The sequence below is a fragment of the Scyliorhinus canicula genome, chromosome 13 (assembly GCF_902713615.1).
Source record: "Scyliorhinus canicula chromosome 13, sScyCan1.1, whole genome shotgun sequence".
NCBI classification, from domain to species: Eukaryota; Metazoa; Chordata; class Chondrichthyes; order Carcharhiniformes; family Scyliorhinidae; genus Scyliorhinus; species Scyliorhinus canicula.
The window spans coordinates 54,066,008-54,078,944 of record NC_052158.1 but is presented as its reverse complement, the minus strand read 5'-3'; the positions used below and the strand labels follow the sequence as shown (position 1 = coordinate 54,078,944).

The following is a 12,937-nucleotide window of genomic DNA, read 5'->3' as shown; positions in this document are numbered from 1 at the left end:
TGGAACGCATTGCCGGCGAAGGTGGAAGAGGCGGGCACGATAGCCTCATTTAAGATGTATCTAGACAGATACATGAATGGGCAGGGAGCAGAGGGGTACAGATCCTTAGAAAATAGGCGACAGTTTTAGATAGAGGATCTGGATCGGCGCAGGCTTAGAGGGCCAAAGGGCCTGTCCTGTGCTGTAATTTTTCTTTGTTCTTCTTTGTTCTATAATGGTTTCAGCCCAGATGAATTCAGTAAAACATTATTTTTCACAGATTTAGAAAGTTAAAATTGAAGTTGAGTTAACTGAGTTGATTAACTATCCCTTTGGTAAGTCTGTAAATTTCTAAATTGTTTTCATTTGTTTCAGGTACTTTTGGGCGTATCTTTCATGGGATTTTAGTTGATGAAAAAGACCCAAGTAAAGAGAAGTACGTTTTTGCGAAAGCAGTCAAAGGTAAGCAGATCATATAGAATTACATTCGAACGTGCGTCCCACCAATAGACCAGGTAATCCGATCTTTCCTGATAAGTCTAACCACCTTGTTCTGCTGTCATCTTTGCAATGGTCAATTCCAGTCCCCTTTGACTTGGAGTTGCAACACAAGTGACTTAACCATTAATTCTTCTAAAAATAACCAAGGTCTTTGGTCCTTGGCTGCCTGATAATTACAGTCACCAAGTTTGTAAATTTAAACACAATTATTGTTTATTTATAATAAGAACTATAATTAAAGATGCAGCAAATACAACTGAACAAAGAAAAGTATATCTCAGGAACAGGCCCTTCAGCCCTCCAAGCCGACGATGCTGCTTGTCTGACCGAAAACCTTCTGCACTTCCAGGATCCATGTCCCTCTATTTCCATCCTATTCACGTATTTGTCAAGATGCCCCTTAAACGTCACTATCGTTCCTGCTTCCAGCACCTCCTCTGGCAATGTTTTCCAGGCACCCACTACTCTCTGTGCAAAAATCTTCCCTCACACATCTCCTCTAAACTTTACCCCTTGCACCTTAAACCTATGTCCCATTGTAATTTTCCACCTTGGGGGAAAAAGCTTCTGACTATTCACACTGTCCATGCCCCTCATAATTTTGTAGACTTCTATCAGTTCTATCAGAGAACAGACTGAGTTTATCCAACCTATCCTCATAGCTACTGCCCTCCATGCCAGGCAACTTCCTGGTAAACATCTTCTGTACCCTCTCCAAAGCCTCCACATCCTGCGGGCAGTGTGGCGACCAGGATTGAACACTATATTCCAAGTGTGTTAAAACTAAGGTTCTATACAGCTGTAGCATGACTTACCAGTTTTTATACTCAGTGCCCTGGCCGATGAAGGCAAGCATGCCGTATGCCTTCTTGACGACCTTCTCCACCTGCGTTGCCACTTTCAGTGACCTGTGGATCTGTACACCCAGATGCTTCTACTTGACAACACTCTTAAGGGTTCTGCTGTTTACCACCTGTATTAGACCTTCCAAAATGCATGACCTCACATTTATCTGGATTAAACTCCATCTGCCATCTCTCCGCCCAAGTCTCCCACCGATCTATATCCCGCTTTATCCTCTGACAGTCCTCATTGCTATTCGCAATTCCACCTCCCTTTATGTCATCCGCAAATTGACTAATCAGACCAGTTACATTTCCCTCCAAATCATTTGTATACACTACAAACACTAAAGGTCCCAGCACTGATCCTTGCAGAACACCACTAGTCACAGCCCTCCATTCAGGAAAGGACCCTTCCACTGCTTCCCTTTATCCTCTATAACCGAGCTAGTTCTGTATCCATCTTGCCAGCTCACTTATGATCCCATGTGACTTCACCTTCTGTACCAGTCTGCCATGAGGACCTTATCAAAGCCTTACTGAAGTCCATGTAGACAACATCCATTTCCCGATCTTCATCAATCACCTTTGTGACTTCCTCAAAAAACTCGATCAAGTTCGTGAGACACGACCTCCCCTTCCCAAAACCATGCTGCTTCTTGCTAATACGTCCACTTGTTTTCAAATGGGAGTAAATTCTGTGTCGAAGAATCCTCTCCAATAATTTCCTTACCACTGACATAGGCTCACTTGCCTGTAATTTTCTGGATTATCCTTGTTACCCTTAAACAAAGGAACAACATTTGCTATTAGCTATAACTGGTTAAGTATTATTTACATACACCAGGCAAACAAACAGAGGGGAAGAGGAGTGAAAAAAATAAGTACAAGTCTTTGTTTTAGATGGTTGTTTCTTGCACACTTTCTTTCAAACCAGGCTTCCAGGCAGAGATTTCTGCTTTCCAGTCTGTAATGGTTTTCACTGTTGATTCATTCCGGTCTCTGCCATTTCAGAAATACAGCAGCTTTTCTGGAGAAAATAATATGAGGGAGAGAGGAGAGGTCCTTTCCCCTGGGTGTCCAGGGACCTGACTCTACTTTCCTTAGGTCTCTGGAAATCATCCCACTCAGGCAAGATCCAATCACCACCTGTTACTGGGTAGAATATGGCCTTTTATAATAATGATACAGTAGTCCCCCTTTATAACGCGGGTGTTGGGGTCCAAGACAGCCACCCGCGTTGCAACCGAGCCGCGGATATCCACGATGGGGGTTTTAAATTTATTTTAAAATCTATACTAGCACTTCCCATTGAGAGTCTACGGGGGGCGGGGGGGAGAGGTCAGACCCCCGTAGACTCACAATGGGAAGCGCTAGCATAGATTTTAAAATAAATTTAAAACCCCCATCGTGGATCTAATTAAAACAGTGTAAATTTCAGCGGCCGGCTCACTTTGATCTGGAGAGAGAAGCTGCTCTCTCACTGAAACAATCAGCCGGCCGCTGAAATTGACACTGCCCGCTGCTCTCTCCCTCCAATCCAACTTTTAAGTTTTAATGTTTCTGATTGGAGGGAGAGAGCAGCCGGCAGTGTCAACTTCAGCGGCCGGCTGATTGTTTCAGTGAGAGAGCAGCTTCCCTCTCCGGATCAAAGTGAGCCGGCCGCTGAAATTGACACTGCCGACTGATTGGAGGGAGAGAGCAGAGAACACAGGAGGGGGTCATACGGGCCTCTGCAAGACCAGCATGGTCTCACATCGCCCCTCCCCTCCCCTCTGTAGCTGGGGTACAGGCTGTGGCTGCTGGGGTACAGGCTGTGGCTGCTGGGGTACAGGCTGTGGCTCCTGGGGTACAGGCCGTGGCTGCTGGGCTTCAGGCTGTGGCTGCTGGGGTTCAGGCTGTGGCTGCTGGGGTTCAGGCTGTGGCTGCTGGGGTACAGGCTGTGGCTGCTGGGGTACAGGCTGTGGCTGCTGGGGTACTGATTGGAGGGAGAGCAGCGGGCAGTGTCAATTTCAGCGGCCGGCTGATTGCTTCAGTGAGAGAGCAGCTTCCCTCTCCGGATCAAAGTGAGCTGGCCGCTGAAATTGACACTGCCGGCTGCTCTCTCCCTCCAATCAGAAACATTAAAACTTAAAAGTTGGATTGGAGGGAGAGAGCAGCGGGCAGTGTCAATTTCAGCGGCCGGAGAGGGAAGCTGCTCTCTCACTGAAGCAATCAGCCGGCCGCTGAAATTGACACTGCCCGCTGCTCTCTCCCTCCAATCCAACTTTTAAGTTTTAATGTTTCTGATTGGAGGGAGAGAGCAGCCAGCAGTGTCAATTTCAGCGGCCGCTGATTGCTTCAGTGAGAGAGCAGCTTCCCTCTCCGGATCAAAGTGAGCCGGCCGCTGAAATTGACACAACTGACAGTTGGGGTCCATAAGCCCCACCGCGGTATATCGCGAACCGCGGTATTGCGGAGCGCGGTATAACGGGGGACTACTGTAATCACTGATTGTCACAAGTAGGCTTCAGTGAAGTTACTGTGAAAAGCCCCGAGTCGCCACATTCTGGCGCCTGTTCGGGGAGGCTGGTACGGGAATTGAGCCCGCGCTGCTGCTCTTGTTTTGCATTACAAGCCAGCTGTCTTAACCCACTGTGGTCAATGCATTGGCCGCCAGCCAATCAATCGAACCGTCCCACCCCACCACTCTGGGTCTGAGTTCTGTTGTCCAAAGCAGGCACCGTGAGCAATGTTGCAACTTTTTAAATTCCTCATTCATCTCTGCTGCTTGACTTTTAAGATACAAGTCCATGAAGCATCCATGGATCAAAAGATAAAGTAAAGGGAAATAAGGGAATGATCAAAAAGGACCCTTGCACACACTCCATTTCCTTTTGATAATATGCCAACCAAAACTTGGTCATGGATGCACATTTAGTATGACTTTTGTTTTCAATTGTATCCCTCTAGAACTTAATCCCAATGGTTTATTGTTCTTTTATGGCCATGGTAACCTGCATGACTAGAACATAGAACAGTACAGCACAGAACAGGCCCTTCGGCCCTCAATGTTGTGCCGAGCCATGATCACCCTACTCAAACCCACATATCCACCCTATACCCCTAACCCAACAACCCCCCCCCCCCTTAACCTTACATTTATTAGGACACTACGGGCAATTTAGCATGGCCAATCCACCTAACCCGCACATCTTTGGACTGTGGGAGGAAATCGGAGCACCCGGAGGAAACCCACGCACACAGGGGGAGGACGTGCAGACTCCACACAGACAGTGACCCAGCCGGGAATCGAACCTGGGACCCTGGAGCTGTGAAGCATTTATGCTAACCACCATGCTACCCTGCTGCCCCAAATTCTACTTTGTGAATTTGTGTACCCATAACCCCAGATCCATTTGTTCTGGTTTAGACTCTTAATTTCTAAAGAATATATTATTATTCATCCGAGAAAAATATACCATCTCACAGTCGCCTATATTAATTAATAATCTTTATTGTCACAAGTCGGCTTACATTAACATTGAAATGAAGTGACTGTGAAAAGCCCCTAGTCGCCACATTCAGGAGCCTGTTCGGGTACACAGAGGGAGAATTCTGAATATCTAAATTACCGTCAGCACATTTTTCGAGACTTCTGGGAGGAAACCCACGCAGGCACAGGGAGAACGTGCAAACTTCACACAGACAGTGACCCAAGCTGTGAATCGAACCTGGGACCTGACGCTGTGAAGCAACAGTGCTACCCACTGTGCTGTTCTGCCGCACATAATAATTATTATTATTCTATTAATTACTGTCCAATTTTGCTGTTTTATTAATGTCTTTTTGTTGACTTTCTTAGCACAGCTATTCCCCTTAATTTGATAATCAATAAATTTTAAAGTTACACTTCTCATTCCCAAATCCAAATTATTTATGTAAATGGAAGCAACAGTGGTCCTGGCACTGATTCTTTTGGATTCCCACTTTTCCATCTTCTGCTCGTCTGAGTTGCAGCCTCCGTTTTCTGTTAGTCAATATGTTATCCATTCTGTTATCTCCCCCCTGACTCCACATGTTCTGTCCTCAGTCTTGAGATGCAGTTTTTTTGATCAGAGGTTTCCTACATTACCCTTGTCTACGCTGATGTTAATATTCATGAGCCACTCCATAGGAGAGATATGGTTTTCAAGCATCCTAACTCAGATGTTAGACTTCTCTATTATCGTTTTTGCGGTAGTAATTTTTTTGCTGTCAATAATTTTCCAAAACAAAGTCTGTTTAGCTTTTTAAAAGGTTTTACAAAGTTTAAAATTGTTTCCTATTTTAAAAATAAATATAGCCTGTGAGTAGCGTAACAAAATATGCTTATGGATGTATTGCTGATCCTACCCGCTCAAGGGTTGTAGAAGACAACCAGAAGAAACCAGCTTAACTTGTGTGGGTCATCTCAGTTTAGCTGGGCTCTATATAAGAGAGAGGCATAAAGTGCACACTCAGTAAGCTTTGCGTGACAGCCTTAGTGAGAAAACCCGATTGAGGATTGAAACTTGGTAATTTGGAGCAAAAGAACAAAGAACAAGAAAAGTATAGCACAGAACAGGCCCTTCGGCCCTCCAAGCCTGTGCTGACCAGGCTGTCCGTCGAAACTAAAATCTTATACACTTCCTGGGTCTGTATCCTTCTATTCCCATCCTATTCATGTACTTGTCAAGATGCCCCTTAAACGTCACTATCGTCTCTGCTTCCACCACCTCCTCCGTCAGCGAGTTCCAGGCACCCACTACCCTCTGTGTTAAAAGAAAAAAAAAACTTGCCTCGTACATCGCCTCTAAATCGTGCCCCTCGCACCTTAACCTGTGCCCCCTATTAATTGACCCCTCTACCCTGAGAAAAACAGAGTGGTAATTTGGTGCAGAGTGGAAGGTGGTCCTTTTTCCATTTGTTTTCTTCTGGCTTTGCAACTGGTAATCTGCAGGGAGAGCTCCAGAGAGCATCCTGGGAAGGTAACTGATATGAAGACCTTTTCAAATTATGGGGGGAAAACACTGAAGTGACATCACAGTAAAGCTGTGACCTGATTGGCTGATAGGGAATCTTATCAAATTTGCGGGAAAAAAACTAACATTGAGAAAACCAATTAAAACTAATTAATTAACGAGTCAGAGGCGTAACTAAACCTGAGGGCAGAGATTAGTATTTGGCATTTAATTTTACAGTAGAAATCTAGAGCCAGGGTCATATAGTTAGTTGAAACTGAATCTAATAATTTAAGTATTTATGTTGAATTAATTAACTAGAGCATAATGTCACTCAGTGTGATGCAGTGCTCTAACTGTGCGATGTGGGAGATCCGTGACGCTCCAACGTCTGCAGGAAGTGTAACCAATGGCAGCTCCTCACAGACCGCATGGTTCGGTTGGAACAGCAGTTGGATAGACTTTGGAGCATGAAGGTGGCGGAAAGTGTCATAGATAGACGTCAGACCCAAGGTGCAAGCAGACAGATGGGTGACTGCTAGAAAGGGCAGCACGGTAGCATTGTGGATAGCAAAATCGCTTCACAGCTCCAGGGTCCCAGGTTTGATTCCGGCTTGGGTCACTGTCTGTTCGGAGTCTGCACATCCTCCCCGTGGTGTGCGTGGGTTTCCTCCGGGTGCTCCGGCTTCCTACCACAGTCCAAAGATGTGCAGGTTAGGTGGATTGGCCATGATAAATTGCCCTTAGTGTCCAAAATTGCCCTTCGTGTTGGGTGGGGTTGCTGGGTTATGGGGATAGGGTGGAGGTGTTAATCTTGGGTAGTGTGCTCTTTCCGGGAGCCGGTGCAGACTCGATGGGCCGAATGGCCTCCTGCACTGTAAATTCTATGTAAAGGCAGATAGTGCAGGAATCCCCTTTGGCTGTCTCCCTCTCTAATAGGGATACCATTTTGGATACTGTTGGGGGGGTAGCCTATCAGGGGACAACAACAGCAGCAAGAACAGTGGCCCCACAACTGGCTCTGTTGCTCAGCAGGGGAGGGCAAAGTGCAGGAAAGCGTTAGATATAGGGGACTCTACAGTAAGGGGCACAGATACACGCTTCTGTGGAAATGAAAGTCTCCAGGATGGTGTGTTGCCTCCCTGGCGCCAGGGTTAAGGACATCCTGAAGGGGAGGGTGAACAGCCAGAGGTTGTAGTACACATTGGGACTAACGACATTGGCAGGAAGAGTGATGTGGTCCTGCAGAAGTAGTTCAGGGAGTTGGGCAGTAACCTAAAAAGCAGGACCTCTGGGGTTGTAATCTCAGGATTACTCCCTCCACTATGTGCCAGTGAAGCTAGAAATAGGAATATAGTGCAGCTACATCGGTGGTGTAGGAGGGAGAGTTTCAGATTTCTGGGCCATTGGGATCTCTTCCCGGGCAGGTGTGACCTGCACAGAAGGACGGGTTGCATCTAAACTGGAGGGGCACCAATATCCTGGCTAGGAGGTTTGCTAGAGTCACTCTGGAGGATTTAAACTCGTATGGCAGGGGGATGGGAGCCACAATGTTAGCTTAGAAGGTGTCATAGACCATAGAACAATACAGCACAGAACAGGCCCTTCGGCCCTCGATGTTGTGCCGAGCCATGATCACCCCACTCAAACCCACGTATCCACCCTATACCCGTAACCCAACAACCCCCCCCTTAACCTTACTTTTTAGGACACTACGGGCAATTTAGCATGGCCAATCCACCTAACCCGCACATCTTTGGACTGTGGGAGGAAACCGGAGCACCCGGAGGAAACCCACGCACACACGGGGAGGACGTGCAGACTCTGCACAGACAGTGACCCAAGCCGGGAATCGAACCTGGGACCCTGGAGCTGTGAAGCATTTATGCTAACCACCATGCTACCGTGCTGTCATAGCTGAAGGGGAAATAGAAAACAAAAATAAGAGAACAACAGTATCCTCAGGCAGAGCAAAAAAGGTGACAAGTGTGAAAAGGGAGCTGGTCAATGCAGGACTGAGGGCATTGTACCAAAATGCGCGCAGTATACGGAACAAAGGGAATGAGCTTGTTGCGCGCATTGAAATTGGCCAGTACGATGTGCACAAAGACATGGCTGCAAGGGCATCAGGGCTGGGATCTAAATATAAAAGGATAGCTCCAGGGTCCCAGGTTTGATTCCCGGCTGGATCACTCTGTGCGGAGTCTGCACGTCCTCCCCGTGTGTGCGTGGGTTTCCTCCGGGTGCTCCGGTTTCCTCCCACAGTCCAAAGATGTGCGGGTTAGGTGGATTGGCCATGGTAAATTGCCCGTGATAATTTAAGTAAGGTTAAGGGGGGGTTGTTGAGTTACGGGTATAGGGTGGATACGTGGGTTTGAGTAGGGTGATCATTGCTCGGCACAACATCGAGGGCCGAAGGGCCTGTTCTGTGCTGTACTGTTCTATGATCATATGTGTCCTATTGAATGGACAGGCAGGTGGGCAAAGGGGGCAGAGTTGCATTGTTAGTAAGAAATGAACTTAAATTGAGAGCAAGGACTAATATAGGATCAGAAGGTATAGACTCTCTGCAGGTAAAGTTGAGGAATCGCAAAGGTAAAACTACCCTGATGGGAGTAATGGCAGTAGTCAGGATGTGGGGCAGAAAATAAATCAAGAAATAGAAACGGCATGTAAAAAAGGCACTATTACAATAATCATGGGGGTCTTCAATATGCAGGTGGACTGGGAAAGGCAGGTTGGTCGTGGATCCCAAGAAAAGGAATTTGTGTATCTCTAAGATTTTTTTTTGGAGCAGCTTGTGACAGAGTCTACTAGGGAACAGGCAATTCTGGATTTGGTGCAGACTTGATTAGGGAACCTAAGGTGAAGGAACACTTAGGGAGCAGTGACCACATTATGATAGAATTTAGCCTGCAGTTTGAGAGGGAGAAACTGCAATCAGATGCCACGGCATTACAACTAAATAAGGGTAACTACAAAGGCATGAGGGAGGAGTCAGCCAGAGTTGATTGGAAAAGGAGCCAAGCAGAGAAGACAGTGGAACAGCAATAGCAGCGGTTTATGGGGGTTATTCAGGAGGCACATCAGATATTCATCCCAAGGAGGCCTCACGGTAGCATGGTGGTTAGCATCAATGCTTCACAGCTCCAGGGTCCCAGGTTCGAGTCCCGGCTTGCTCACTGTCTGTGTGGAGTCTGCACGTCCTCCCCGTGTGTGCGTGGGTTTCCTCCGGGTGCTCCGGTTTCCTCCCACAGTCCAAAGATGTGCGGGTTAGGTGGGTTGGCCACGCTAAATTGCCCGTAGTGTAAGGTTAATGGGGGGATTGTCGGGTATACGGGTTACGTGGGTTTAAGTAGGGTGATCATTGCTCGGCACAACATCGAGGGCCGAAGGGCCTGTTCTGTGCTGTACTGTTCTATGGTTCTATGAGGAGGAAACATGCTAAGGGGAGGATGAGGCATCCATGGCTGACGAGGGAAGTCGAGAACAGCATAAAAGAAAAAGCATACAAAGAGGCATGATTAGTGGGAAGCCAGAGGATTGGGAAGCCTTTTAAAGCAAGCAGAGGACAACTAAAAAAGCAATGAGGGGGGCGAAGATGAAATCTGAGTTCAAGCTAGCTAGTAATATAAAAGATGATGAGAAGAGTTTTTTTTCAATATATAAAAGGTGAGAGAGGCAAAAATAGACATTGGACCACTGGAAAATGTGGATGGAGAAACAGTTAGTATCAGTTTTCACGGTGGAAGACACCAGTGGGACATCGACGCTCCAGGAGAATCGGGGCTCCAGGAGAATCGGGGCAGAGGTGAGTGCAGTGGCCGTCACTAAGGAGACGGTTCTGGGAAAACTGAGAGGTCTGAAGGTGGATAAATCACCTGAACCAGATGGACTACACCCAGAGATAGCTGAGGAGAGTTGGAGGTATTGGTGGTGATCTTTCAGGAGTCACTGGAGACAGGGAGGGTCGCAGAGGATTGGAAAGTGGCTAATGAAACACCACTGTTTAAGAAGGGAGGGAGGCAGAAGAATGGAAATTATAGGCCAGTTAGTCTCACTTCGGTCATTGGTAAGATCCATTATTAAAGGTGAGATCGCAGAGTACTTGGAAGTGCCTGATAAAATAGGACTGAGTCAGCAGGGCTTTGTCAAGGGGAGGTCACGTCTGACAAATCTGTTGGAGTTCTTTGAAGAAGTAACAAGGAAGTTAGACAAAGGAGAACCAGTGGACATGATTTATTAGATTTCCAGAAGGCCTTTGATAAGGTGCCGCATAGGAGACTGTTGGATAAGTTAAGAGCCCATGGTGTTAAGGGTAAGATCCTGGCATGGATAGACGATTGGCTGACTGGCAGAAGGCAGAGTGGGGATAAAGGGGTCTTTTTCAGGATGGCAGCCGGTGACTAGTGGTGTGCCTCAGGGGTCTGTGCAGGGACCACAACTTTTCACAATATATATATTAGTGATCTGGAAGAAGGAACTGAAAGCACTATTGCTAAGTTTGCAGATGATATAAAGATCTGAAGAGGGACAGGTGGTATTGAGGAAGCCGTGGGGCTACAAAAGGACTTGGACAGGCTAGGAGAAAGGGCAAAGAAGTGGCAGAAGGAATACATTGTGGAAAAGTTTGAGGTTGTGCACTTTGGAAGGAGGATTGGAGGCATAGACGGTTTTCGAAATGGAGGAATGCTTAGAAAATTAGGATCACAAAGGGACTTGCAGGTTCAGTCGGCAGTTAGGAAGGCAAATGCAATGTCAGAGTGGACTCGATGGGCCGAATGGCCTTACTTCCACTCCTATGTCTTATAGCATTCATGTCGAGAGGGCTAGAATGCAAGAGCAGGGATGTACTTCTGAGGCTGTATCAGGCTCTGGTCAGATCACATTTGGAGTATTGTGAGCAGTTTTGGGCCCCGTATCTTAGGAAGGATGTGCTGGCCTTGGAAAGGGTCACAAGAAAGGGTCACACTTGGAAGTTCACAAGTATGATCCCTGGAGTGAAGAGCTTGTCGTATGAGGACTGGTTGAGGACTCTGGGTCTGTACTCTTTGGAGTTTAGAAGGATGAGAGTGGGATCTTATTGAAACTTGCAGGATACTGCGAGGCCTGGAGATGGAGAGGATGTTTCTGTTTGTAGGAAAAACTGGAACCAGCGGACACAATCTCAGACTAAAGGGACGATCCTTTAAAACAGATGAGGAGAAATTTCGTCAGCCAGAGGGTGGTGAATCTGTGGAACTCTTTGCCGCAGAAGGCTGTGGAGACCAAGTCACTGAGTGTCTTTAAGACCGAGATGGAGCAGTTCTTGATTAATAAGGGGATCAGGGGTTATGGGGAGAAGGCAGGAGGATGGGAATGAGAAAAATATCAGGCATGATTAATGGCGGAACAGGCTCGATGGGTTGAGTGGCCTAATTCTAATAATAATAATTAATAACCTTTGTCACAAATAGGCTTACATTAACACTGCTATGAAGTTACTGTGAAAATCCCCCTGTCGCCTCATTCCGGTGCCTGTTCGGGTACACAGGAAGAATTCAGAGTGTCCAAATTTCCTAACAGCACATGTTTCGGGACTTGTGGGAGGAAACCGGAGCACCCGGAGAAAACGCATGCAGACACACGGCGAACGTGCAAACTCCACATAGCCAGTGACCCAAGTCGTGTATCGAACCTGTGACCCTGGAGCTGTGAAGCAACAGAGCCAACCACGGTTACCATAGATCAGGGGTGGGCAAACATTTCCGTGCAAGGGCTACATTCAGAAATTCACAATTTTAAAGGGCCGCATAGTATATTAAGTAAAATAATTAATATTTAAAATAGCCAAAATAAAAGGTTTTTAAAGAAAAAAAGCAATTAATTTTTATTATTTAATATTTTAAAGTAGAAACTTTACATGAAACACATTTATTTGCAAAACAAAGTAACTCAGTTTAAAGAAAAAAAAGCAATTAATTTTTATTTGTTAATATTTAAAAGTAGAAACTTCACATGAAACACATGTTGTGCCGAGCAATGATCACCCGACTCAAGTCAACGTATCCACCCTATACCAGCAACCCAACAGCCCCCCCCCATTAACCTTAAAATTAAAAAAAATGTAAAAAAAAAAATTTAAAGAAAGAAATTATTTTTTTAATGACTTGATCTTGGTGGGCCACATAAAGACCTTTGGCGGGCCGCATGCGGCCTACCCAAGGTCAACACCTCCACCCCATAACCCAGTAACCCCACCCAACACTAAGGGCAATTTTGGACACTAAGGGCAATTTAGCATGGCCAATCCACCTAACCTGCACATCTTTGGACTGTGGGAGGAAACCGGAGCACCCGGAGGAAACCCAAGCACACACAGGGAGGATGTGCAGACTCCGCACAGACAGTGACCCAAGCCGGAATCGAACATGGGATCCTGGAGCTGTGAAGCAATTGTGCTATCCACAATGCTACCGTGCTGCCTTCTGCTCCTATGTCTTATGATCTTATGATCTAATTATGCAATATCTGAATTAAATTTACTCCATGATTTTTCTATCTGAAGCCTCCTGTAAAACAAAGGGATACTTCAGGCTGGGTCACTGTCTGTGCGGAGTCTGCACGTCCTCCCCGTGTGTGCGTGGGTTTCCTCCGGGTGCTCCGGTTTCCTCC

General features: G+C 46.5%; 1 protein-coding gene across 1 annotated transcript in view; it reads left to right on the top strand.

The window, feature by feature from the left end:
• The window catches only part of ryk (receptor like tyrosine kinase), a 319,820-nt gene that overhangs the window by 196,875 nt on the left and 110,008 nt on the right, over window positions 1-12,937 (top strand). Inside the window, exon 10 of the mRNA XM_038815667.1 lies at window positions 355-441. Within this exon, the coding sequence (XP_038671595.1) occupies window positions 355-441 (87 nt within the window). The remainder of the gene's footprint in view (window positions 1-354; window positions 442-12,937) is intronic.